Raw genomic sequence first — 27,173 nt, 5'->3', positions numbered from 1 at the left:
ACCATTTTATGCACCCGATACAATGAATGGTCCATCTTTTGTATTAAGCTTTAAAGTTTGCTGCTCTGTCCCAAACCTGAAGAAAATCTGCTCAATGGCTTCCTGTAACAAAAGATACTGGTTTTACTTACAAACATGGCCACACATATACCCATTGGATCTCTGCAGCTACAAAAGCATGGCTACCTTCCATGTTATCCTCCACTGGGAAACATTTGTGGGGTACCTATTCATAGAATTGTAGAATCATTAAGGTTGGAAAAGACCTCTAAGATCATCAAGTCCAACCGTCAACCCACCACCACCATGCCTACTAAACCATGTCCTGAAGTGCCACGTCTACACGTTTTTTGAACACCTCCAGGGATGGTGACTCCACCACCTCTCTGGGCAGCCTGTTCGAGTGCTTGACCACTCTTTTGGTGAAAAAATTTTTCCTAATATCCAACCTAAACCTCCCCTGATGCAACTGGAAGCCATTTTCTCTCGTCCTATCGCTAGTTACTTGGGAGAAGAGACCAACACCCACCTGGCTACAACCTCCTTTCAGGTAGTTGTGGAGAGCGATAAGGTTTCCCCTCAGCCTCCTGTTCTCCAGATGAAACAATCCCAGTTCCCTCAGCCGCTCCTCATAAGACTTGTGCTCCAGACCCTTCACCAGCTTCGTTGCCCTTCTCTGGACATGCTCCAGCACCTCCATGTCCTTCTTGTACTGAGTGGCCCAAAACTGAACACAGTACTTGAGGTGCGGCCTCACCAGTGCTGAGTACAGGGGCACAATCACTTCCCTAGTTCTGCTAGCCACACTATTCACGATACAAGCCAGGATGCTGTTGGCCTTCTTGGCCACCTGGGCACACTGCTGGCTCATGTTCAGCCGGTTGTCAACCAGCACCCCGAGGTCCTTTTCCTCCAGGCAGCTTTCCAGCCACTCTTCCCCGAGCCTGGAGCGTTGCACAGGGTTGTTGTGACCGAAGTGCAGGACCCGGCACTTGGCCTTGTTAAACCTCATATTTACCCCTATTTTACCCTTTTGTCTCTCTTTGTGTTGCAAGATATCTCTTTCCTCCACACCCTACAATTTTCCACCACATACCTGTATGACTACAGTTTTTCTTCTCCCAACTTTTTATTCCTTATCTCAAATACAGTTCCTAGTTTTCCACTTCATCTTTCTTTCTCCTCTCCATTGCAGACACAATTTGCTTTTCCCCAATGCAGAACTCCTGCAAGGAACAGGGTTAAACAAGTTTAAAGAATATCCATGAGCATGTGAGAAAGACCCATGCAAACAGTTCTGGGTCATGACACTCAAGAGGTACATCCTATTACTGAATCCAATGTGCGCACCAAAAGACCTTTCATACCACTCCACTCCCCCTGAAGATGAGTTCAATTCCCATTTAGCCAGCTGTCCCAATACGATCAAATATTCTAACAGTACATGCTAGAGGATTTGTTCTCTCAAATTCCATGCTTCAGCTCCTATGCAACGGAAAGCCATCATCTTCATAAATGAAACCAGGTTATCCAATGAAATTATTTATTACTGTTCCACCAACATGAATATTCAAACTTTTACAAGCATTCACCAAGCAGCAAAACTCATCACAACAATATTTTATCCACAATTATGAAGATGTCTGCAATCTTCCATAAAAGAATTCAGTTCTGTTGAACATTTTTAGGAGTCCATGATAAACGTTTCGAAGTCCTGGTCTAAGTCTGAAACAAGGGCATCCACAAAATCTTCAACTGAAGGTGATTTCTGAAGCATACCTACAAAACCAAGACAACAGGCTCTTAGCGAGAATATTATGACCTTGAAAGCTTTGTCAAAAATAACGCTTATTGCTAATTAACTTTTAATGCCACAATACGACAGAAATGACTATCATGTTTCTTTGTCAAGAAATAAATGCAATGATAGTATATAGAGGTTATTTAATTTCTTCAAGCTACTTGTTATTCGTTATCACAGAACTGACAAGTTTCAAGATTGTTAACTGATTTTTATCATTACAATCTTGCTTAAGCAGGGAATTATATCCATTTTTAAAGCAATATAACCATAGGCTCAGTCATTTCCAAATGAACGGAATAAACCAGTAATTGAGCGAGTATCTAACTCGTTATCTGCTGAGTCTCAGGTCTGAGAGAGCCAGAAAAAACAACATATTTTCCTCAAAGTGTTTACACACCTTAAAAGCATTTAATTTAGTATTTAAAGTACAAATGTCTCTGAAATGTATCACAAGACATGAAAAATACTGAAACAAATGCATTTTCAGTGCACCGCAGTTTTAGTTTGTCTTTTTTAGAGTACCAGGACCTACCTTTTATTAAGAATTTTAATTAGTGCATATGTTAGCTGTACCATATGGCTACAGAATAACAGGGAAATTAGCATAACGAAGAATCATGCTCAAGTACTTTGTCAGGTAATTCTATAAGCAGACCAGCTAAAAATCTCACACTTTCCTTCCTAGAATCCCAGTTTTTAGAAAGCATAAGAATATATCCTGTAATTATTTTCAGATGTTTCTTTGTACTTTACATTACATTAACATTGGTTTTTTCACTGTTATTAACATTTTCAAGATTATATATGGAAATTTATTGCATTACTTGTACCAGAAAAAAAATAGTACAGCTGCCAAATAATGTAAAACTTAATCTTCATACTTCTTTGAAGTGATCTGTTCTTTCTGACAACTGCCAATGTAAATATAACCTTGTTCTACCCTTTCTGATCGGTGTACCTACCGAACATAATTTTATATTCTTTCACATCCTCAACAATATTTGCTTTCAGTGGAAATTATAATTGCATGCTGCTAAAAGACCATAATCCTTTATTGTAACACAATGATTCAAAACCCACCAGGAAACAGACCAGCTCGAGGTAATTTTGTGTGAGCAACCAAAAAGAATTTTCTTGCTAAGAACTCACAGAATCCCATTTCAATCTGATTTAAACACGTTGCAAGTGTCAACACAAACTGCCATGACCCAGCAGATTAATACTGAGCACTAAAAGGAAAACAAATCTCATACTATATATAGGTTGACTGAAATGCTGTTAAATGAAGTTTGCATCAAGCTATTTTTGAAATGAAAGAGAACAGAATTAATATTTCCAAATACTTGGTAAACTTGTCATCTACTCAAATGTTAGTAAAATTGCTGTGGAATTACTTTGAGTTCACAATGAAGAATGGCTTGCTATATGCTGGGCTGAGAAACAAATGCGTCCAGACACCAGGTACTAATCTCACCTCCCCGGAGAGCCATGGCCTCTTGCAGACCCCCTCTCTCAGGCTCCTGCGTGGGCTGGCTGGGGGACATGCATATTTGTTCCCTAAAGGCCTTGGAAAAATTCCATTTTAAACTCATATTATTTTCCTGCAGTTTTCTCAGCAGTGGAGAGAAGGCCTTAAGAAGGTGACAGGGATGGCAGCCCACTGGAACATGTCCTGTCATGCATGACTACTGGAGCTTCATCTCAAACTCAGTTGGAGCAGTCCAGTCCCAACAGTGCAATTTGTTTTGCCTTTTCTTGGCCTCATTTTGCCTCAGACATTTACATCTGAACTAACTGGCTCTATTTCTAGAGACTGAACAGTAGGAAGACCTTCATGGGTGCCACTCATCTGACCTTTTTCAAAGGTCTACTTAATGATGATGCTGAGTTGTGCCTATGAAGAACTTTCTCTGTATTCCAGAAAGGAAACCTGGATGACTAGCTCAGGTATACAAATCTCAACTTGGTGAAATTATTCCTTCCTTCCAATTTTTAAGATGTGGCTCTATAAAAGAACCATTTTTCTATAGAAAAATATGCCTTTTTTCTATCAGATATCACTATGGAGGGATGACTGTAATGCTGCATAGGCTATATATAAAGGTGGCCATAATAGACATAACCACTACTCCCCAAGTCCCAAAATACAAAACCCCCCTTTCAATACTGACTTTATAAAAACCAGCCAGCTCAGATGATGTTTAGCCAATTCTTTCGACACACTAAAATTTATTCTGCTGTGGACAATTCTTAAAACTGTGATTATCAGTATGTTGCAAAAGAAGAGAAGCTAACAGTGTAATAACTAGGGGGAAGAAAAGAGACTGATGCTGGGATTATCTTCAAGCAAATTTAATTTCCCTCTTACATAAAAATGGCAAATCATAACAAAAACATTCCAATCCTGGACATTACAAAATGAGTAAAAGAAACATAATTAACTACAGTACACTTGGATGTATTTCAGTGCAGCTGAATACAGTCTTACCAAATCTCACTCAAAACTTGTTATAAAATTGCATTCATTTAGACTCCACATGGTTGGTTTGTTTTAAATATGTAGGAGAATTCAAACTCGTTCTGGCAATAGTGATGTCAAATGACCTCCTACCCAGTAGTTCCAACTTTTGATAATACAAACAGATTTCAGATTTCTTGCATTAGTGGTCTACTGCATTGCTATTTTCCCATCATTGATATCAAAAGCAGACACTACCAGAATTTGTTTTTGCAAGGGAAGGATGAAGAGTAACTGAGGTCATTGCTGAAGAACTCCTACTGTAGTAAAATGATCATGCCCTTATGAAATAAATAACTACAGATTTTAGAGCAGACATCTCCAAAAGAAACAGACACTGATGGTATTTCCGTGTTTCAACCTTGTACTCTACACAGATGTGTTAAGAATGGTTATGTCTCCCTTTAAACTCCATTAAAATATATCAAAGCAAGATCAGCTTTGATATATTGTAAGTACTCAGCACTTCAGTCTAAATGATTTAGTAAGATGTCCACAAGGTCTGATGGTTGCAGTTTTAAAATCTAGGAGTGTATTTTATACGTTCAGCCCAACTCCTATTTCAGCTCAGTCTCTCCCAAGCCTAAGGCAACTGCATAGCTTATCTTCTCTGCTTTGAAGTTTTCTTTCACATTACAGCACTGCGGTTAACCACACCCTTTTGAGAGATGGTTAGCTATAACCTACAATCACTGAAAACTGGGAGAAGAATAAAGCCTGTGGCAAAATTTGGCCTCTGCCCCTTTGGAACACTAATTATTTTGTGTCCGTGTAGTTTGAGCTAGCACATGTTGCCATTCACATCACCTTTTAGGATTTATGCACATCTCTTATACTTTCAAAAGAGGCATACAATCATTATCTGAAGATTTTTACAGCCTCTTCAAATCATAATTATTCCACGAAGTACAATTTGAGGCATGGAAAAAAAAAAATTCAAACTGCATTGGAGCAAATGCATGTTTATTTACAGAGTCAGTTGGTTTGATTACCACATATGCACACAGCTGAGTAAATCTGTCCACACTGTAATACAGCATTAACAAATCAAGAACACAACTTCACGTGTATTTTGCATGAGGACTCCTTCAGAGACCCAAAGGGCAATGTGATTGCATCAAAACAGCAGGAGCATCACACTCCAGGATATGTTCCATGCCCCACACCCCAGGATATCTTCCATGCTCTCAGTTCCCAGATCACCCAGCCCAGCACTTTTCACACCGCAATTCACTTTCTGCCTGTGCACCTGGGTTTCTTTCCCGTCAGGGAGTGCCAAGGGAGCGAGGGAGGGATGGTGCACACCTGAATCTTGTTCAGACCTGCAACCAGCACACAACTGGACCTGGAAGGGACACCTGGGTTACATATCTTTAAAGGAATTTGGAATCCCTAATCCCATGTAGTTCTGGGAAGGAGAGGGTCTGCAAGAGCCATGTGGCCGACCCACAATGACGGAGGAATCAAATTTTTCTCGAACTGTATTTCCTCTCTAAGGAGGGAAAAAAAAAAAAAAAGCAAGCCTCCTGGACAAAGCATTGCTCACTCATTTTTTAATTGCTCCTGCTATCCATATTTGTGACTATTTCTGTATTTTGTAGATTATCAAAGGGGTAAGATAAAAGGGGTCACTTCAGAAAATGTTAAAAAAGGTTTCATAAAGCCTTTGTGTGGTGTTTGTTTTTTGTTTGTTTTTTTTTTAATGGAAACAAATGCCAAGAGAATAATAATAAAAAAAAGTATATTGTATTTTCTAATTAAAGACTAGTCCGAACAGGAATCTTGTCAGTAACTCCACTGGATGGCAGGTCAGATTCTTTATCTTCTCTAATCAGTACATCTATGGAATCGTATGGGAGAAAGATGAAAAGCTAGGGTCATATCCAAACAGAAAAGAAAGACAATAGATAGCTTCTGAGAAGAAAATCATAACAAAGAAACTGTATAAATGAAATGCGATTGTGAAGTTATCTGTTATCAAGCAGTCAATGAATATGGCTAACTTCACAATGAGATATGGAAGCACTTCAAGGGTGAGGCTACATACATGCATCCAGAAGTCAGACTTGTACAAGCGCATTTCTTTATATATATATATATATAAAAAAAAAAATAAAAGAAATGCCTGAAATAACAGCCTATGGAACTTAAGGTTTTTGAAATATGGCACTAGTGAGCACAGAAACTGGACTACTTCCCTGAAGAAGAGTAAAATCAACAAGCTTTTAAGTTTGGTGGAATCTGTCTTTAATCAGTAATCTGTTTGGTCAACTGCTATGGGAGGGCAGTTTTACAACTGATGAAAACCAACAAAAGATGGTAATCAAGTATTCTGGAACATTGTAATGACAAGGAAAAAATGCAGTAAAAGGAGTCAGAAGCTGATTGAACCTAAACAAATTAAAGAGCAAATAACTGTTCTTACTTTTCTCCTTAAACTCTCAATTTTTGTAATAAATACAGAGCAATTAATTATAAACATATAATAAGCTTTTTCCATCACGTGTGTTTTATGATTTAAGCTCAAATAATCCCAAACAAGAAATCAAATTACCAATTTGTCAAAAGACCTGAGTCACATCAATTTCATTTTTCAAGGAGTCATTCAAGCATGCTTGTTTAAGCTTTGCACTGTCTAAAAACGAACATCGAAATATGCAGAGGCAAGGAATCTGCTGATGAATTCTGGATATTTTTATGATCTTTAATATCTTTTCAAATTTCTGTTTAAAGTAATATTAAAGAAATATGTAGTATAAAAGCGAAATTCAGAATACAAAAGTGGCCAGGGAGATAATCTGCAGCAAGGAAGATGCACCCTTGATGGAAGAGGATCAGATCATGGAATACTTAAGCCAACTGGACATACGTAAACCCACAGGTCCTGATGGGATGCACCCATGAGGTGTGAGGGAGCTGGCACATGGCATTGCAAGGTGACTCTTAGTAATCTTTGATCAATCATGGCCACTGGGAGAAGTGCTAAAAGACTTGAAAAAAGCAAATATCACTCCTATCTTCAAGAAGAGCAAGAAGGAGAAACCAGGGAACTATGGCTTGTCAGTCTCACCTCAATCCCTAGGAAGGTGGTGGAGCAGCTAATCCTGGAAACTATTTCCAGGCCCATCAACAACACCAAAAAAATCAGGGAGGTGATCAGTGCCACAGTGTCTAGCTGGAGGCCAGTGACTAGTGGTTGTACCCCAGGGGTCAACACTGGGTCCAGTCCTGTTTAACATCTTCATTAATGATCTAGATGATGGGGCAGAGTTCAACAAAGAGAAGTACAAAGTCCTGCAGGAACCAGTATATGCTGGGGGCCTCCCAGCAAGAAAGCAGCTTGCAGAAAAGCACCTGGGGGTCCTGGTGGACTAGATGACCTCCAGAGGTCCCTTCCAACCTCAACTATTCTATGATTCTGTAGTTTTGTGAAAACATCTTTTTTGTAAATCATAGTCTGTGCTCTTATCACCAGTATCACTCATGCTAATGCTGACACAGAGGAGGTACTGCTGTCTGGTTCTCCTATTACACGTGACCGAACACACCAGCAGGTGCATTATAGCTACTGACCTTAAAGTGACACACAGTTCTGTTTAGTGGTTTATGGATTTACAGATTTAAAGAAAAAAAAAAAATCAAACTGCTTATCTTTTATACATAGATTTTTTGGTCACATCGTAAAAGATCCCATTATTCTACCATTAACATAAAAATTCACTGCCCTGCAGCATGCACAACTATTCCTTAAACATAGCTTGCTCTCTTCAAACCCCAGGCTGCACAGCTATCGCCTTTTCATCATTCACCATTAGTCCTGACGACTCAATGATGAACTATCTGCACTAAATGAATTGAGGACTATACGCCTGAGGACTATGAATATTGAAATGCCTAAACCATCTAACTACTGCATTACAAGAGCTAAACTTGTTTGTGTGCTTTCACTATACCTTGCCAGACTTCATCATATTTTGATATCCTTTAAACTTAAAATAAACTTGGATTTTCCTGGACTATGATGTCACTTTTTCAGATTAATTTCAGTAGCAAGTTTTATGCAAAATAACTGATGCATACTCTCAACCCCAAACTGATTGTACCATGTTCCACTGTGTTCTCTCACATGCAAGGGGGAAAGACAGTTGTAATTCCATAGATTTTATGTAAGTCCACGCACAGATGAATTTTGCAAACTACATTCAGGTAATATTTGATTCAAGGGAGCACACTGCCAGCAACTTCAACATAGCCTCTAGGACATTCCAGGTAGGTTCCATGCTCAGTAAAATTAAAACTACATCCCAGAAATAGGAGAGATGATAAGCAGGTGTTTAAAAACATTCTTTCTTTCTCTACCATATGACTTACAATATAATAATTGGATTTGCTTATAAAGATGTATGTTCCTGTCCTGCAACTACTTAATCCACAATTTTGGGCTACAGTTTTTTGAGGTTACAAACACAGACTCTTCAAGAACAGTAAAGAAAGGCGAGTCTGCAAAGCCATGCTGAATGAAAAGTAACCCTGTAGATCAGAAATATAGACTAATTAGAGAATATATAGTTGCTTAATATATGATGAGTCTAAGGAGAGCAGAGGTTATGGCTGCAAATATAAACAGATGGTTTAAAGAACTTAAACATTCTAGTTACAAAACTGTGCCAGTCTCATGATGAAATACAGACACGTTACCACTGTCTTCCTTATCTGTAGGAAAAAAACCCACAACTTCCAGTCTACCAAACTGGAGTGAACAGAGGCCAATTAATTAATATTCATCCTTAATATTAAGAATTTCAGAGCGAATCAAAAGATGCCCCATTAGATGACATACTTACCAAGCACTCGTATCAGGAACAGCAACACTAATGCAAAAATGTTTGGTTTGAATACTGTAACATTACAGAGGAAAGTTTTTATCCTGATCTCACTGATAGATTTGAGATAAAGTCAGCTGTTTCTCAAACTTGTTTCATTCTCCTGACATTATTTGTTTATTATATGAAATATAATATTTTTGCTATCACTGTGAATGATTTTTAAAAGTTATTTTCCAGATTCAAAAGGCAAACATGGTATTAAGAGGAATAATGAACCATGTTTCTTTATTACACTATTCAGACTTCCATTTCATGAGAATGTATACTCAAAGTACTGATACAACCAAAGTTATTTTGATGATGCTAAAATGGCGTGGCCAAAACAAGTTCAAATTCTTAAATACAAAATAACCAGATCTATTATGAATTGCATGTATGTTAAAGTTACTCATTTTTTGTGTCCAAAAATGGTGTCAACTATCTTCCTTCATGTATGTGATCCTCTTATTCTGAACTCTTTGGACAACCTTGTAATACAACCCCCTCCCAACACTTCAACCCATCTCTCTGTGTGTTTTTTATTCTGTGTATCACAAGGAGTTCTATTGACCATGACACAAAGTTGACGACCAGTCCACTTAACTAAACAAATAAATAAGTTTTCTTTCATAAATCCAGTGAAAATCATAATTAAACAGACCAAATTGGGAAATGCAAGTAAATTATTTCTTCCTTGAGCAAGGGAATAAAACGGTTCTAATTTTTTTCTACCTTGAACCATAAGTATGGGCTCTTTTCCACCGCCGTGTGCCAGCATCTCTCGACGATAACGTTCACCCATTGCCCTGGAGAAACACAGATGTTAGAGCCATCTGCAAACACAACCTGTTCAGCTTTCAGTCAGATTTGCTTCTAGGATCTCTACAGAACTCAGAGACAGAGATCAAATGAAATTTTCCACCCTGAAACAATGACTGCCTTGATTCCATGTTGACTCCTCAAATTCAAATTACATTTAAAATTATACTACGAGTAACTGAACTAAACAAATTTTATACATATGAATATGTGTTGGTGTTTACAGAAGTTAATTTGAGAACAATATTTCAGCCTTCATTGCTCAAAAGGGAAAAGTTGCTCTGTTACAATGCTCTGAACATTCACCTAAGGTATAAGAGCACTTACAATTTGTGATCTCACAATTTACTTTTTAATTTCACAAAGCAAAATGAGTAGGATAGCTACACTTAGCTTTGAAGTTGGTGACATGAAGCTTGTTTAATACCCACAGTTGCTTTGATTTCAATAGAAAATTACAAGTAATTAGGCATCTACGAAAATCAAGCTCTCTAATTACATCTAAATGCGGATTTCAGTGCCTCCCAACTGGCACACCTGTATTTTAAAACATCAACGTGAATTTCTTTGCACCAATGAACATGTCCCAAAGTACACTTTATACTTGTGGTTATTTCCTGGTTTGTAATCCTCTTAAAATCAAGAAAAAGGTGAAAAACTAAGTGTCATTAAAAAAGCCCATCAACCTACGTGACCCCATTTGTTTCATGTTTTCCAAAACCAAGTAGCATAACACTTCATTCTACTTAGTATTTTCTGGTTTTACCTATCGAACGGGTCCTGAGCAAAACACTGTTTCCACACCATGGAGGCAACAGCCCTAGACATGAGATAGGAGTAATATTTGGCACCGTAGCCCACAAGATGACTGAATCGCAGCTGCCAGGCCTGTAAGGAGAAAACAAACGAAAATCAGAACAGAAGTAATCTTTTAAATCCTTTATACTGTTCAGCATTTTGTGAAGTATGATGGAGGAAATCTGATACTATTAATGACAAACAGTGAAAAAAAAAGAAAAAAGAAAAAAACCAACAGCCACCAGAAATCTCAGAATGAACACATCCTTTATTACAAGAAGCATTTCTCAACCTAAATACTGTATATCCAATATACTGATCATCACAATTGAAATTAGACATAAATAAAGTCAGAGGGAGAGAAAACCAAGCAGTAAAAAAAGTATTCATATTTGGTAATAGCTGTGTTGTTCTACTGGTCTTGAAAGGAAACCACAATTACCTTATAACAAAAGTAACACAACATTTTACCATTTTCTATGTGGGTAAGTGCAGTGTCACACTTGGAAAAGTTCAATCTATAAACTTTTGCCACAAACAAATTATTATAAGGCCTTGCCTTTAATACTGTAAAAATTACAGCTTCTCATATGCGAAAAACCTCAGAGGTAGACAAATTACATCCAACATGCAATGTCATTGTTCACAGATTTGTTTGCACATTTTTAAATGCAGGTATATAACAGATTATCATCCATAATTATATTGTTATTCATTTATGTATTGTTACTTGGCTTTATGACTCATTCCAGTAATGGTGGACTCCTTTTTTAATGCTGTTTGTTGTTGACTGTTTACTTATATTTTCTTAGCAGAGAAAATCAGAAGTATCAGCCTTACTTCCACAGAAATAAAAATACTTTTTTTTTTTTCTTTCCCTGACTGTAACAGAGGAATTTAAATTGGGAGAGAATTCCAAAGGTCAGCTGGTCCAACCCTTGCTCAAAGCAGAGACAACTTTGATGAGGTTTCTCAGGGCTCTATTTCAGTATCTCCAAGGAGGAAGATTTCATCACCCCTCTGGTGCAATGCGGAAAGATAAGCAGGTCCAAGCTGAAAAGACATTGTTTCCCAACAGATTTGAGCATATTTTTTGAACTGAAGATGGATGAATGTATTGTTGAAGGAGTGAGAAACTTACTCTGCCCTTTCAGCTCTCTGAGGAAACCAAAGAGGAGACAAGTCCCATATCTTATTTGTCCTCCTATCCAAAGTTGAAGCTCTTAACATTCTTGTGATATGACTGTTGTCAACATTTTTGTAGGTACTATAAAAACCAGAGTTTTAAAGAGGAACTAGAAGATAAACAAGAAAGTAGCACAACAGATGTTTTAAATTTAAATCCATGGGCTGTCAGATGCTTATTCTTATCCTACAGTCAATGGCTGAAATTCTGAGGCAGCCAAACAGAAAAGTGAGGGGGCATTAGCAATTTTCCAGAACTATTTATCTTTGACTGTAATTCTTTATCACACTGTAAGTAACAATCTCCTGATTTCTGACAGCTGAAATAAACTATGTTTCTTTATTCCAGAAAGTGCTGATCATCATCTTATTCTCCATTAGCCAAGTCAAAGATATATGTGTATGTTAAAAAAAAAGACCGAGAGGGTAGAAGAAGAAAGTATTTGGCTTTTAATCAGTCTTTTTACCTTAAAAAAGATAGCAAACAGTGGTCTATAATCTAGACCATTGTGAACAGCTGATGAGAAACAAAGTTGTTAGCTCCCTTTTCTGACCAACACCTATAAATAAAGTTCTCAAAGTTAGCTGTCACTCAGCTATTCAAAAGATACTTTTAACAAGCTGGTTATCTCCACCCTAAGACAGATGGTGTCCAAAACAGATGGAATTTGCCACAGGTGAGCCTCCACTGATAGCCTACACAACTAGTTTAAAGTAGGAGCAGCAAAGTTAGAGAAGATGAAAAAATGTCTCCAGACTTCAATTTTCCTGGAAGTCTGGATGCATGATGCAAATTCTTAAGAATGATTAACTTTTTTTTTTCTTTTAAGTAAACGCCAACTGTACCATATCTCATTGTAATGCAAGAACGCAAAAACAATCAGCTTGGATACAGATTCTCCAGTTTGCTCTGAAAAGTATTGTGGTTGCTGTGTTTATACTTTATAGCTACAGTTTTTCTTACTAGTCCCTTAATTATAACCATAATGACTAAACTAAAAGCACATTTTTAAACAGATCAGAGAGCCTACACTTTTAGAAGACTGAGCAGGGAAACATGTCAGTTTTTACTTTATTGTATAGTAAGTTTTCAAAGTTAGAATTAAAAGTTTCAACTTGAAAGTACAACTCTCAGGAATGTGGAAAGCTTTACTGATGAATTGGTTTCACATACTCAGAAATTTAAATAATTTCCAAATAGATAATTTCAGTGAAAAATCCAAGCTCCTTTTTCTGCTACAAACAAAAGTACTTTCTATGAGCTTGACATAGGGAATAATATTTCTACCTCTCCCACTAGAAAGGAATTATTTTAATGCATCATATAAGCTGTAACTAGGACAGTATGTCTTCCTCAACAGCTCAGATTACATTGTTCACATCAAATGATCAAATTTCCAGGTTGGATGAGGCTTTGGGCAAAGTGGTCTAGTGGAGGGTGTCCCTGCCTGCAGCAGGGGGGTTGGAACTAGATGATCTTTGAGGTCCCTTCCAACCCAAACCATTCTATGATTCCATGATTCTATGAAATGCTCTTGCATTTAATGGTCTGCACCTAAACCAGCTTGCCTGCACTTCCAGGAAGATCAACTATTCCACTCATCAGGTTTGTTGAAACTCTCTATCACAAGTGAGCAAGGAGCAAAGAACATCTTCTCAGCAACCTGACCAAACCCAAAAGCTTGTGTAAGAGTCTGCACCTGAAACAGGCCTCAGTACCCTCTGTTCAAATATAAGACATTTTGTTTGACCTTGTCTTTGTCAATATACTTAAGTAAGAAAATTCACATTGCTTCCTTTCAAAAGAGAAAAGGAAAGGATATATATATAAAGACCAAGGAAAGACACTGCTCATTTCTCTCCCTGCATTTGGGGAGGCTCTCAAATATGATGAAGTTGAGAATTCAAAAATTCATTGGCAACAGGACAGTATCCAAAAAAGGAAACAAAAATAGAAGATGAGTCAATCCATCTAAGATAGATGCCTAAGACAGATGAGATATAGATGACTCTTTTTTTCCCTCACTGGAATACATAAGGAACATACTTTTAGATAGCTCAAGTTATACAAGATGACTACCATCCCTCAAAGGCATACTGCAGCTAAGGTTGCTTTCAAATTACAAACAGCAGTCAAGGAAATCTGATTATAAACACTGCTATTCCCAAGTGAAGTTTGAAGCCTATATTTGATTTCTTTTTTTTTTTTTTAACCAGTACAGATTTTCCCCACTCTAAAGTATGACTAACTCTAGCATGTCATCATTCCCTGTCACCATTTTTTTCTCCGTCCTCACCCAAAGTTTCTGATCAGGAAGTCCCAGTCTTCAATATTTCACCATTACCCAGTACCTATTACATTACTCAAGTACATTTTCTGATTCTATGCTGTTCTAGCAATTAACTTTCCAAAACTGGACTTTGCTACCTCTAAACAAATATTTAAACATTAAGACACATCCTCTACCCTAAGGAGCTACCTGCCTGCATTAAAAAACTCTTCCTACTTTATACAGATGAGATTATGATGTAGGTAGTAAAACTTTCAAAAGCCAAAGACTATATAGGCTAATACTCCTTTAAAAAGTTCTATGATCAATAAAAAATAAACATTTCATTGTAAAGGTATTTAAAACTAAATGGTTCACCTTTTTACATAAAACTCCATTTTAATAAAACTAGCTATAGATGCAAAAATGATTTGATGTGCTATTTTCAATGCTGAATGATTTCTACGTATTTGAACAAAAACCCAAACAAACCAACAAAAACCCCCCAAAAATATCATTTTCCCTTTTGGAAAGGGTAAAGGCTAGACATGTAGAACTAGGGCACTCTCCTTGTTAAATGTGATATTTCTGGTAAGCAGCTAGAAAGTTAATGAAGACTCTGAATAATCACTTACTTCAAAAAGTTCCATGAAGCCATTCCAGGAGTTTATAAAACAGTGCATTTTACAGCATAGCCCATGGGTTATGATAATATGCCATCCACAGGTCATGTTCATGCCTGCTTTTTATCAAACACAACAGACTGAAATAAAGGTGTGAGACTGATCCACTGCAGTTATTAAAGGGGCCTTTTTCCCACCAACATTAGCAATCTTCTCTTATAACCATGGCTGAAATATTTCCAAAATTCTACGTGCAATGGCTTTCCATCTCATCTTGTAACAAACAAAAATACCTCACTGATACTTTTGTATTCTCACACCTTATCAGGATATTTTAAAAAAAGTCCTTGTAGGATACATTCTTAGGGTAAGATTCAGTTCGTTTTACTTTAGCTACCTCAAACTAGGCGTCTTGCCCAAACTAGTCATGTAGGCTTCCTTTGTAGTCAGAGGACAGAAGTATTTATCCTGTTATCTTTGGAGAGGATAGACTACTGCTCTAGGAGAAATTTGAATAATTTACTACAACTTCTATCTTCTAGTTAAAAGTTAAGCCACTTCATTCATTTTAACAATATGGTAGGATCAACTGCTTTGAAGACTACATAAACTAATTTAGGATTCAATTATTTGAATTCTAAATTTAGAAGTGTTAAGATTATCACAAAAATAATATGATAAAAAAAATTTAGATGTGATTCTAAAAAGACAGAAAGGAAAGAAAAAAACAACAGGTAACTTAATATATACTAACCTAGCTTTTGTTTGAGCGTGGGTAATCATTGTTCCATAGAGCTACACTAATGACATGTAATCAGTGCTACAGAATCCTACTACAACTGTTGGAAAGAAAAAAACAAAAAACGAAAAAAACAAAACCTAAAGAAATTCTTGACTAGTGCTTGGACATTTCAAAATGCTCTTCCAACAGTTTCTGCTGTGACTTCAGTTACTTCAAAGTATATTTAAATCCATTTTGCTTTGCATCTTAAGACAAAAAAACGCAAGTGAGAACCTGAATAGATCCAACACTAAATTAAGAGAAGTGTTTCTGTCATTTAAGTCTTCTAATTACAAAATGAGTGCTACAGTAATTACATCAATGAGCAAGTTGTTGAATAGTTTCCACGAGAAACAACATTTGATGGAGATGATATTTGGTGCCCTCCCTCTCCCCCTTCTTAATTAAATTCTTACTCTGGCAGGAAACCCAACAGAGGAGCAGCCAAGTTATCTCCTTCAGGGTCTACTGGGTGGAGAACCCCTGGGTCTGGCACTAACTTGGTATTATTGCTCCTAATGCCCTTGAATGTAGCTATCAGCACTGGTGGAAAACTCCTGAGAGTCATGAAGCTCCAGGCTTCTTGGGAGCCAGAAGAGAACAGCAATTAGCATGGAAATCAGTACAGGCTATTTCCCTCTGCCGAGACCAAGGTTTATCAGGGCTAGTGGAACTCCAGGACAACACCACTCTGGCATACAAATAAGCATGCTGAAAGTTAGCACAGGCAATGTTTTCTTGGCACTGTGTCAGCTGTACAACAGTGTCACACAGCAGGAGCTGGAAGTGGAACCTAAAGAGCTGCAGGTTACAGGTCAAGAACTATGATGTCACTTTTCAGCACAGAAAAATGGTGAATTTACTGTGGGGTGCACATTGGAGGGATGCTCCACATTTAGCTTAGACAGTGTCTCATTGTGATGTACTAGCTGTGCAGGCATCATTTTAAAATATCAGAGGGAAAAAGTGCTTTTAGCAAAAGAAAAAAAAAGTATTATCTGACAACCAGGAGATCTGGTCTTACTTTTTTCCTTTGACTCCACTTTGCATTTTCATGCTCTTCACACCCAGATTCTGTCCCAGAATTAGTGTGCTGATCTACCTGAATTAAATGCCCTTCTCTGAACCTCTTCCATGCCCCCTTTCCCAAAATAACTGAGCCTGTCGTTAGACAAGCTGAGAAGCTTCCTGGTAAGGCTCCTCTTTTTTTCTTGCCCACACACAATAACAGGAGCGAGCAGCCCAGCACTGCTTAGCAGAAGCCCAGGCTGTGGCTGTCAGGCTCCAAAGCTCAAGCTCTGCCACTGGGTGCACTTATTTTAGGGAGGCCAAATTGTCACATAATAGAATTTATTCTCCCACTTTTCTGTTTAAACTACCACTTACTTTACAAAACGAGAAAAGGATTTTCGCATACACTTTGCAGCATAAAGAATTCACTCTTTTGCTCTGAAACAAATCACAGAATTTTTTTCCTTATTGTATTACTTTGTTACATAAGTTTCCAGCGTGCTTTGAAGAAGTCCTCAATACTTTCTCACTTGAAGAAACAGTTTAATGAGTTTTGGAGTGCAGAGTTTGCAAACTGTTTGTGCCAGTAGCTACCTCTGCGGAAAAGCTAGAGCACTCACCAACTGACAGGAACAACTCTCTCCGTAGGTATGCAGCGGCTTGCTCGGTCAACTTACTTTCTGTATTTTTGGCCTGAGCCCCTCTAAGTTTTATAGAATTACATCATCGTCATTCTGGAGTTTCACAGTAATAAAAAAATCCAATAAAGAGCTTTAAAGCCACTTCCTTTGCTGCAGTTTCTAATCTTGTTTAGAATAACAGAAAGCTAATTTCAAGAAACCACATCTTATGCTGCGCCCCTAACTTGCTTAACATCAATACTCTTCAGTTTTTTCAGTGTCGAGCATTTCTGTGTTAGGAGTGGGAGAGCGCACAAAGTAAACCAACCCAGAGACATCGCTGACATTTTAGAAAGCGAGTCAAGCAAGAGATTAAGATTTCAATTTATAACACTTCTGTGTTTTTATTATAAAATGATAAATAAATCTAGCAAGGCAGGGAATGTAAATATTTTTGCAGTTGTTTACACTAGCGAAGAGGAAAGGAATTTAACATGCAATTAACCACTTAGGTGATTCTAGATATGTACCATATGGTCTTTGAATTACTTAAAATATTTCATTTTTACTTATAAACTATTAATGCATTTGATCTGTTTATAGCAAAATCATTTAAAACTATTTACTCTTCAACCTCTTCTCCCCACAAAGGGACTGGGGGAAGGGGGACATGGGAGATAACAAAGAAAACCAACAACAAAAAGCTATATCTATGATCTGCGTTGCTCCACAAGCCTTAAAACTTGGATTAAAAGACACAGAGATATGAAAATTGATTCTATAGTGTCCTTTGACTGACCTTATTCGGACAAGTGTCACTTGTAAACTTTGTAAGTAGTCTTTAAAGTGAAATATAAGAAATACGCAATCAGACAATTTCCAAACAAGTCCTTCATGTTGTAACACGTAATTCTACACACATATACATACACATGCAACACCCCTCCCCCCATTCTATTACCGATTAATCATTTCTATTACTGCCTAAGCTTTAAAGATTCATAAGCCCAAGATAACTAGAAACATATCATCACCGTTTCCTTTGGGTACAAACTTACGCTGAAGCCCAATGTTTTCATTCTACTTTACCAATTAAACCAAATTTCACATATTGACCTATTATTTTAAAACAAACATCATGAATGCTGCTTAAGATAAGCTCTTACGAAAACCATGAAATATTTTAAGCAAAGCCGTAACTGGTAAAATACATTTGCCAGTACAACTCAATCATGTAAATTATCTGTACCTACACTGGAAGGTGAAATAGCTACTATTTTATAATAATGCTCATTCACTACCTTTTCCCAGAGCCATTCCAGACAGGGATTTAGGGGACAATGATTCTAACCCTGAATCTGCCACAAACTGCAGAATGAACTTGAAGAAACTACTTTTTTCCCCCCTCTCAGTCTAAATGCCACCTCCTGTTAAGTGAGGATGATAATACTTCCTCTCTCTCCTTCTTTTCTGTTTTGACTGCAAGGTTTTCATAGAAAGGACAATCTCCCACTACATTTGAAAAGCATTTCATTTCAGGCTCTCTAGCTTGTATGTACAGCAACAACATATTCAGTTATATCTATCACTATCAAATATAGCTCCAGTACCGCAATCCTGGAAAAAAAAAGGAAATGTGAAATGTGAGAACAGAAATATGTAAAACTAAACAAAGCAATTTCCATTTACATATATATGTGTGTGTATGTGTGTGTATACATATATATATAGCACATATAGCTACCAAGAGATGTATTCAACTACTTCCTGCACTGTTGCTTAAAATGCTCTGCTACATGTAAATATTATCGCTAAAGTATGTTTGAGTTTCATGGGGCTAACACTTGCAAAAAGAATTTCCTTAAAAGTGCTTCATATCTCATGATATCTGTAAACACTCTGCTGCTGTAGATAGTTGCCCAGTGAATAGTGTCATATTACCACCAGAAAACAAATCTTCACAATTATTTGCTATCAGCATTTTCTTTATCATAAAATGAACTCAACTCCAGAAAGACAGAAACCTAAACAAACCTTGAAGGGTGACTTTAAGAGCTTTTGAAAGTCCCAGCGTCTACTTTAATACCGACCTCAGAAGGGCACCAATCTTTTTGAAATGGCTTTTAGCTATTAATTATTTATAGAACTATCACTTCCCCAGAGTTCACTGCGCACTCCTTTACTAATCTTTCCCTCAGACCCAGACTCTTCAACTTGATTTTATAGTATACTTTTAAGAAGGCTTATATGAAAACTAATCCAGGGATTTGCACTTTGTGTAAACAACTTTGGTTTCCAACATGGCAAGGTAAAAAATTACTTTGAAGGGGTTACACAAACTTCAAGAGGTTGAGTAATGACACGACTTCTCTCTCTTCAAAACACTCCAAAAAGTGGAATATGAGCAACATCAGTGCCTCTTCAAGTAACTGAAGAGAGAGGAAAAGTGGAAAAGCAATCTTCTGTGAAGGCTCTCGGACTCTGCTCTGAAATCCGTGTGTCTCTGATCTACAGCAGTGCCTTCTTTGAAATCCCCTATAAGGGAGATCCTCAACCTACTGGGTAGGGAAAAGACTAACAAGATTTTAAAATATTAGGTACTAACCATAATCACATTTGCTGTAAATGAAACCGGTTCTTCCTTCCTACTGTCTGCTCACTCATAAGAAACAAATGATCACAGTCTCAATTCCATTTTTATTTTTTTTTCATAAGAGGTTTTTAATACCAGAACATACATAGTCATGTGTGCCCACATAATTTTCTCTTTGCTAGCCAAATAAACTCCATTTCCTCAACTTTCCTCATAGGTCACATTTCCAAACCCATTATCTTTCCAAAACTGCTTCTCTGTATTTCTTTCAGTTTTTCTACATCCTTTTCAGAGGTAGACACCTACTACAGGACGCAACGCTACCCACTGCTAAGTCCCCAATGCCAAATATTAAAATATATTTTTAAAAAGCAGATATGAGTTTCTTTAACAGCATCCCATGTTCTTTACTTCTGTATTTAATTGCTTTCCTAATACAAACTACTTTGTATCCAAATTCTCTGGATCATTTAAATTCTGCTTTCCATGATTTCTGCAATCTTTGTCAACTGAAGGATCTTCTATAAATATAGACAAATTCGCATCCAAATCATTAACAAAAACACAGAACCGCAGTAATTCCTGGACAGACCTCTGTCTGGAAGTCACCAGAAATGTCCCAGCTTGAAACTAAGCTTTAACCTGCTCCTTCAGCATGTTTTCTACATGTCACCTCAGCCATAACTCCACAGTTTGCTGTAGAATTACCATTTGCAAGTGTCAGAAAGCTTGCTAAGTCTAGAGTTATGCTATCAACCGCTTCCTTCCTATTCCCAAGGTCAAACAATTTCTTAAGAAGTGGATTTTTTGCATCTCAGATGGTTCTTAACAAAACCATGGTGATTTTGTTCATTTGATTGTTCTCAAGGTACTTATGAACTGCTTAATAACTGGTTCTGCTACTTCTTGAGTGACAAAGTCTGAATGATTTGTTTACAGTTCCCAAGATCTCCTCCCACCATAAAAGTAGCTATCATAATAGCACTAGCACTTTTTCGTAGTTTGTGAGTGATAATTCCTCCAGGTCAGTGACTGCTTTGACAAACTTAAATATTCTGACAACCTGACTACATCTAATCTCATTATTTCCTAAGTTTTCATTCCTTAATCTCAGTTATGTTTCTATCCCTCTCAAAAATTATATGTAGCACCTACCTAAACAAAATTCACTTATTTTTTTAAAAATAAGGCAGAGACAGGGAATATTTCTGCTTTCTCTGACATTTGTTGTTCTCTCCCCCACTGAATCCATGCTCTCCTCTTATTTCTTCAGCAGTTATGGAACTGTATTTGTCTTTACTACTTGCATTTTGCAACTCAGCATTTCTAGCCTTCTTTCTTCGGAATTCTTTTAATATTCTTTTAGTAATTATATCCAGTCATATAATGATCTCTATTTTTTATTATCTTAGTAAGGTCTTTAAATGGCTTGGTTCCTTATTCCCAAATCTTCTTTGCAAGAGGATAGTTAGTGTCTTCAGTTCAGTCTCTTTGATAACTACATAGAGTCTTTTGAATCATCGTACTTAGCTGTTCTTTTTAATTTCCTTTCATCAAGCTTTCAGTTCTGCTTAGGCTCTATGATTACATTAGTTTAACTTAATAAACCTAAGACAAATTTGGGAAGATTTTAGATAAAATAAGTATGAAGTGAAATCACAGTTTAAAATGTAATAGGCAGCACTACTGAGCCTTCCTTACCAATAATTTCAAGATTCATATTCACCACTTTGAGTCAAGTTTTCAGAAATCAAAACCACTTTTACCTTCAGAGGTTAAGGGTTATCACTTACTTATTTTAAGACAGCTGCCTCATTGCTTTTCCAGTCTGACTATTTATTCTCTTTATACAGTGTTACTGATATTCACATGAAATGTTATACAAGACTGCAGTTATAACTCCACTTTATTAGTCACTCCAAAGACCTAACAAGAAATTCTAAGACAACAGATGCCACAATGACATGGACGGCAGATTCAATAACAAGACACTTCACTCAAACTGCCAGCCAGCCCTCAGCAGGCTGAGGAATGAGCCTGTTAACAACAGTACTCTCCTCTTCGCTGCGGCACCACTATTGAGAGTGATCATGATCAATACAAGACTGCAGTACAGAACTTCAGAAACCACACTGTCTCCATTTTTGGCCTTGGCCTCTGGCTTACCTAACAAAACTAAGCATGAGGTCAGGTCACCTTCAAACTCCTAAGAAAAGGGTCCTAAGAAGGAAAAAGAGGCATACAGCTGAGCTGCTTTTTTGCTCTCTGGTGTTCTTCAACAAAATTAAAAGGGGACTTGGGTACATGGTGACAATGTGCAGTGCAGAAACTATTTCTTCTCTGCAAAGAAGCTGGTTCTTTCTTTCTAGTGACACCAACTCCTCTTTAGCTGACCAGTCTCCCAGATGCCTTTATATGCATCCTGTTAATTAAATCCTTGTGTTCTCAGCACCCATGGCAAGCCACGTCTTCCTGCAGTGCCTGACAGCTTCTCTGAGCAAGCACTCCAAATGTTAGGTTGCTTCTCATCCATTGATTTCCTTTCTCAGGAACATGACAGACAAAATCCCAGCAAGTTAAGACAAGGACCTAGATGGAGTCTTCCAAGGTCAGGATCCCTGTCTGGGCAGAGTTCCCCCAGCTGCAGGAAGAAGAAAGACTAACCACCGCATTGGTGATACACCTTTTTTCATACACATCTTCCCTCTAGGATATCTATAACAATACCTGTCTTGTTTTCTGTTGGCAAACTTGGCTGGCTAACATATTTGGTCTCTCTAATCACTAGCAACCATAGGCCATTAAGAAGTTCTGATACAGCCAAAGAAACCTGCACTCAGGACAAAAGTATATAAGCATAATTAACCTATAACCTGTTTTAAATTTTAGGTCACCAGTAGAGGTGGTCCTTCTGAACTAATATGTACTTAACACACAAAAAGGGCAAAAAGGGACATAGCAAATTATTTAGTGTTCCAAAAAATATCAAAAGGCTCCCTACATAGCAACATGTTCACTCCTATCAAATGTAATTATAATGATGTGTGTGGGTTAATTCCAACACTTTGTATTCAAGAAATTCTTTTGTTTCTGGAAGAAAAGCTTACCAGAAGGCCACGTAATTTTAAAAAATGCAGAATGGACTATTTGGCAGCGATCTAAAAGAGAACCGAGATTCACTGCCTCACTCTTCAAAACCATTTTTCCTCACAGTCACAAGTCAAACCAGCATCTCCCACCAAAATTCCAGATTAGAATGAAGGAAAGTTACTATGATGGACAGACAATTAATATGTAAGTCCATAATAATTTTTTGAAAATAAGAATCGGTAATTCAAGCTAATTCAATTTTTCACAAAGAAAATTCAGGTATGATGATTCAGGCAGCTGGTGCTTACTGTAAAACCACTTCATTATTGGGAGTTCTTTCCTGTAACTGCAGGAGGTTGCAATCTCCACTATCAATGTAGAAACTGTTTACCCTGTGTCTCATTTTTTGTTTCCATACTGAACCGAAAACCACAGCAGGAGATAGGAATTATTATGCTTGGCGCATGACTAACAATGGCATATCATTAAGTTTTGATGACTGTCTCAAAGAAAAGTAGTTTTCAAGTCTGAACTTGGGGGACAGGCAGGGGACTAAGCAACAGATCATGGGGACTTTGATCACATCTCACGTGGATCAAAGGGTCACCTGATACTTTTTTAAAAGTCTCTCTGGGCATCCTGGAGACAAAGGTAGAAGAGACCAGGAGATACACTCTAAAAGCAGATAGTGTAATCAATTGCAAGACAGGTCACAGTAAACGGAAACTGGCTTCACCAGACATAAGAAATAAGCTATGATTTGAAGAAAAGTTTGGAGTAAAAGCAAAATACTGAATTCCCCACAGTGCAGAGATTTTGACAAGTACAGTCCGGAAGAAATGGCAGGAAAATGTGTTGTTGTTATTATTATTTGGTTTATCTTGCTTTCTTAGAAGAGTCAAAAGGAAGACTGATTGCTTTTTAAAGGCATCACAAGGACTCAAGAATCCAGCCTGTGCAAAAATTCTATTCATTTTCCAAACACAGTAACACAGATCTCCTCTGGCAACAAAACATCCAGACACTACAAAAACAGGCAGATACATTTCCTTGCCCCCTGCCTGGCAGCCATCAGCTTCTGGATTTGGTAACAGAGCAAAGAAATCCCAGTAGAATTTCATTCTCCAGCAGCCAGCAGCAAACCCTGTGTACTTTTGAATAGATAAGCAATGGCCAGTCAGAAATTGAGATTTGCATTCTTCAGAAAAACAAAGTCTTGTGGACTGCTGTTTCTCTGTGCTTCCATCTGTCTACAGTTTCTGCTCCATCCTTCCTTTCTGGCTTGCATACAGCTCTGGTTTCTGCGACCACCTGTGTCAACGCACCCAATGCAAATACTACTGCATGTGGTGCCAACTGCCCCAATGCGCGTAAAACCTATCATCTGGATGGCAAATACAGACTTTGACAGGGTTTTCTTCCCATTACCCCTCCTACTGTTGGAACATGAGACAGGATATTTGCTGAGGATGATGCTTTGGTATACCTTAAAAGAGGTATCACTACATAGGTATAGCCGCATTTATTTATTAGGGGCAGTTTATGCTCCTCATTGTGAAATTACTATAACAAAAAGATGCATACAAATTGTCCTGTTCTCTGAGCTGTGCCTCAGAAAGACAGAAATTCATCTGCTGAAGATATCTGCTGCAGCTCTATTTCAGAAAATGAGTCTGCACATGAGATTGAAGCCCAAGTGCATTCGAAGGATATTTACTAAGTTTACTTGCCCTTCAAGAGCAGTAAGAGGGAATTAAGGTTTATCAGGAAGAGATAATAATGGGTGCTTGTGCAGCCCTGACGGACAATGCTACTACAGAAAACCATATTAATGCCGTAAAATCTTCACTAAGGAAGAATTACTTCTACTCAACACCACTAACTTAAAATATACAAGACTAACACAACAATTCATAACTGAATCTAAACCAATAGAAAGCAGTTAAAAGTCAAATAATTAAAATACTTCATTTTCTCTGCCAGCCATATATGTACCTAGACAAATGACAGATGAAAATAAGAGCTCGTCACTCTTACAAATATTTCAACATCTACTTCTGAAATTAAATGAACAGAAGGAACATATTCTCTTCATTTAAAAAAAATAAAAAAAGCTTTTACTTTTCTTTTTATCTGGACTACAAATTAAACTGAAAATGTATCTTAAGTTCAGGAAAAAGAGCAGCAAAGGACAGCAAGCCAAATTACAGACATGAATTACTCCACAGAGCGCTGATGTTCTTCTAATGTAATTTTCCACTAAGTTTTACTGAAATTTAAATTGCATTACAGTTCTTGACTAGACACACCAATTCTACATTCAATAAATGTAAAGAACATAGACTTTCTGACAATTCAAAAGTTCACAGTACATTTTGCTGGGATAAAGTTCCAGACCAAAACTTGCTGTCTTTCTTCATATTGAGGCTACATTCATTATAAAATGTTACTCTTTTGAAAGTAACAGTTAAATAAAAACTGTTCAGCTGGAACAAAAAACGCAGACTAACTTTCAAAGCAGGGAACCGTTCCATTCACTGGGTAACTAATACCTGTGGAAGAATGATGTAAAACATCACTTATAAACATGCTAAGAAGTCAGACATGGTACTCTGAAGACATCTTGCTTCCACTTCTCTGGCTTTGCCAGGCCAGCAGATGCAGTAGAGTTTTGATGAGCATGATTCTGCTAATACGCTTCTCAGAGAACGAGTCTCACATTGTTGACAAGGAGAACAGTACATTTCCTGAGAAGCAGAAAGCAGAGGAAGGATCTGGGTATTCTGACCAAAGTGTCAAACAGTGATTCGGGCTATGCTCTGGCTGGGAATTCATCTCCAGACAGACCAGGAAATATCTATTATCTAAGCAAACTGCACCTTCGGATGTAACATGAAGTACAGAACAAATGCACAATTAGTCATGATGAAGATCAAAATTATGCAGCTCTGTTAAAGTATTGAGTTCTATTCTTTCAGACCATGTTACAGATACAACATGAAAGGATAAACAAGCGATGTGCCAGAAGTCACAGCAGTACAGTGGGAACAACTCACTCCCAAGTCCTACTTCACATTGACTTGCTCTCACATGCTGACATTTACGGTATGCAAACACCAACATGCAGCACAGTGCTTTGCTGCCTTTTAGAAGCAGTCCTTTTCAAAGCTAAAATAAACCCTCTTTCCAAAGTATTGTTTCTTGATAAGAATATAAAAGAAAAAGTAACTAAGTTCAGCACAAGACTATACCTATACAAAACCAGGTACATTAATTAAATTTTGATTTTCAGCTGAAAATTTCCAACACACTCCTCTCCTGATAAAGTGGCTGAAAGAAAGCAAGCTGTTTCAACATAACAATATAACAATAAGCGCGCCAGTTTGTGTGTGTATGGGTGGGTTGAAGTAGTGGTATTAATATGCTATCAAATAAAAGGTCTAGCTTATATGGTCAGTATGGTTCTACTCACTGTATTAGGTACATATGGCAATCCGTAAACTTTCTCCTGTGTTTCCTTTAAAATTTCAGTGGTTGACTTTTTTAGAGGATGTTTCCCATGGTAGATTTGGTCCAAGGCAGCATAAAATACCTAAAAACAAAAAAATACATGCATGTCTTTGGCACATAGTGTTGGCATTTGATAATCTAAAAAGACAAATAGAAAAGAACAGGAGAGAGAGAGAACAGGGAGAGGGAAGAGTTTAAATACATACAGTTTTGTAAATTTTGTCTTTGTAGTATAACATACAAGGAGAGGAAGAGGTTCTTGGAGTACACCAATCACTACCATCAAGACCCACCATAAATCCGTGTTTAGATCACCAAGAACACTAAATGCAGTACTAAATCGCTTGCGTTTTAAAATAAAATTAAGACCTGTCCCTAAAGCCCTCCAGTGATTCCCCTTTTCAAAAAGAATATTTTAAAATAGATTTAATAAAAAGACTTAGAGTTGAGTGGACACAGAAAAATAAGCTATTCCAAGACATGTTCATGCAGCCATGAGAACACATCAACCTGCAGAGCAAGCTATGGCCCAGGTAATGAACATAAGAAGCTGCACATGGAGGTGCTGATGCTCCTGAGTTTCTGCTAGAGCACTCGAACGGTGTAGTTCTAAGGCAGATGCTTCCTTTGGTTTAGCTCTCACAATCAGAGCAGTAAACTGCTGCAGTGCAAGCTTAGCCTGAGAT

General features: G+C 37.5%; 1 protein-coding gene across 1 annotated transcript in view; it reads right to left on the bottom strand.

The window, feature by feature from the left end:
* Positions 1-1,529: 1,529 nt before the first annotated feature.
* The window catches only part of MIPEP (mitochondrial intermediate peptidase), a 76,189-nt gene continuing 50,545 nt past the window's right edge, over positions 1,530-27,173 (bottom strand). Inside the window, exons 16-19 of the mRNA XM_054844644.1 lie at positions 26,450-26,569; positions 10,773-10,894; positions 9,920-9,993; positions 1,530-1,779 (exon numbers count right to left, since the gene is read on the bottom strand). Of these exons, the coding sequence (XP_054700619.1) occupies positions 1,685-1,779; positions 9,920-9,993; positions 10,773-10,894; positions 26,450-26,569 (411 nt within the window). The 3' untranslated portion in view covers positions 1,530-1,684. The remainder of the gene's footprint in view (positions 1,780-9,919; positions 9,994-10,772; positions 10,895-26,449; positions 26,570-27,173) is intronic.

This window comes from Grus americana, chromosome 1 (genome assembly GCF_028858705.1).
Source record: "Grus americana isolate bGruAme1 chromosome 1, bGruAme1.mat, whole genome shotgun sequence".
Classification (NCBI taxonomy): domain Eukaryota; kingdom Metazoa; phylum Chordata; class Aves; order Gruiformes; family Gruidae; genus Grus; species Grus americana.
Note: the sequence above shows the minus strand (reverse complement) of the source record. Positions and strands in the feature narration are given on the sequence as shown.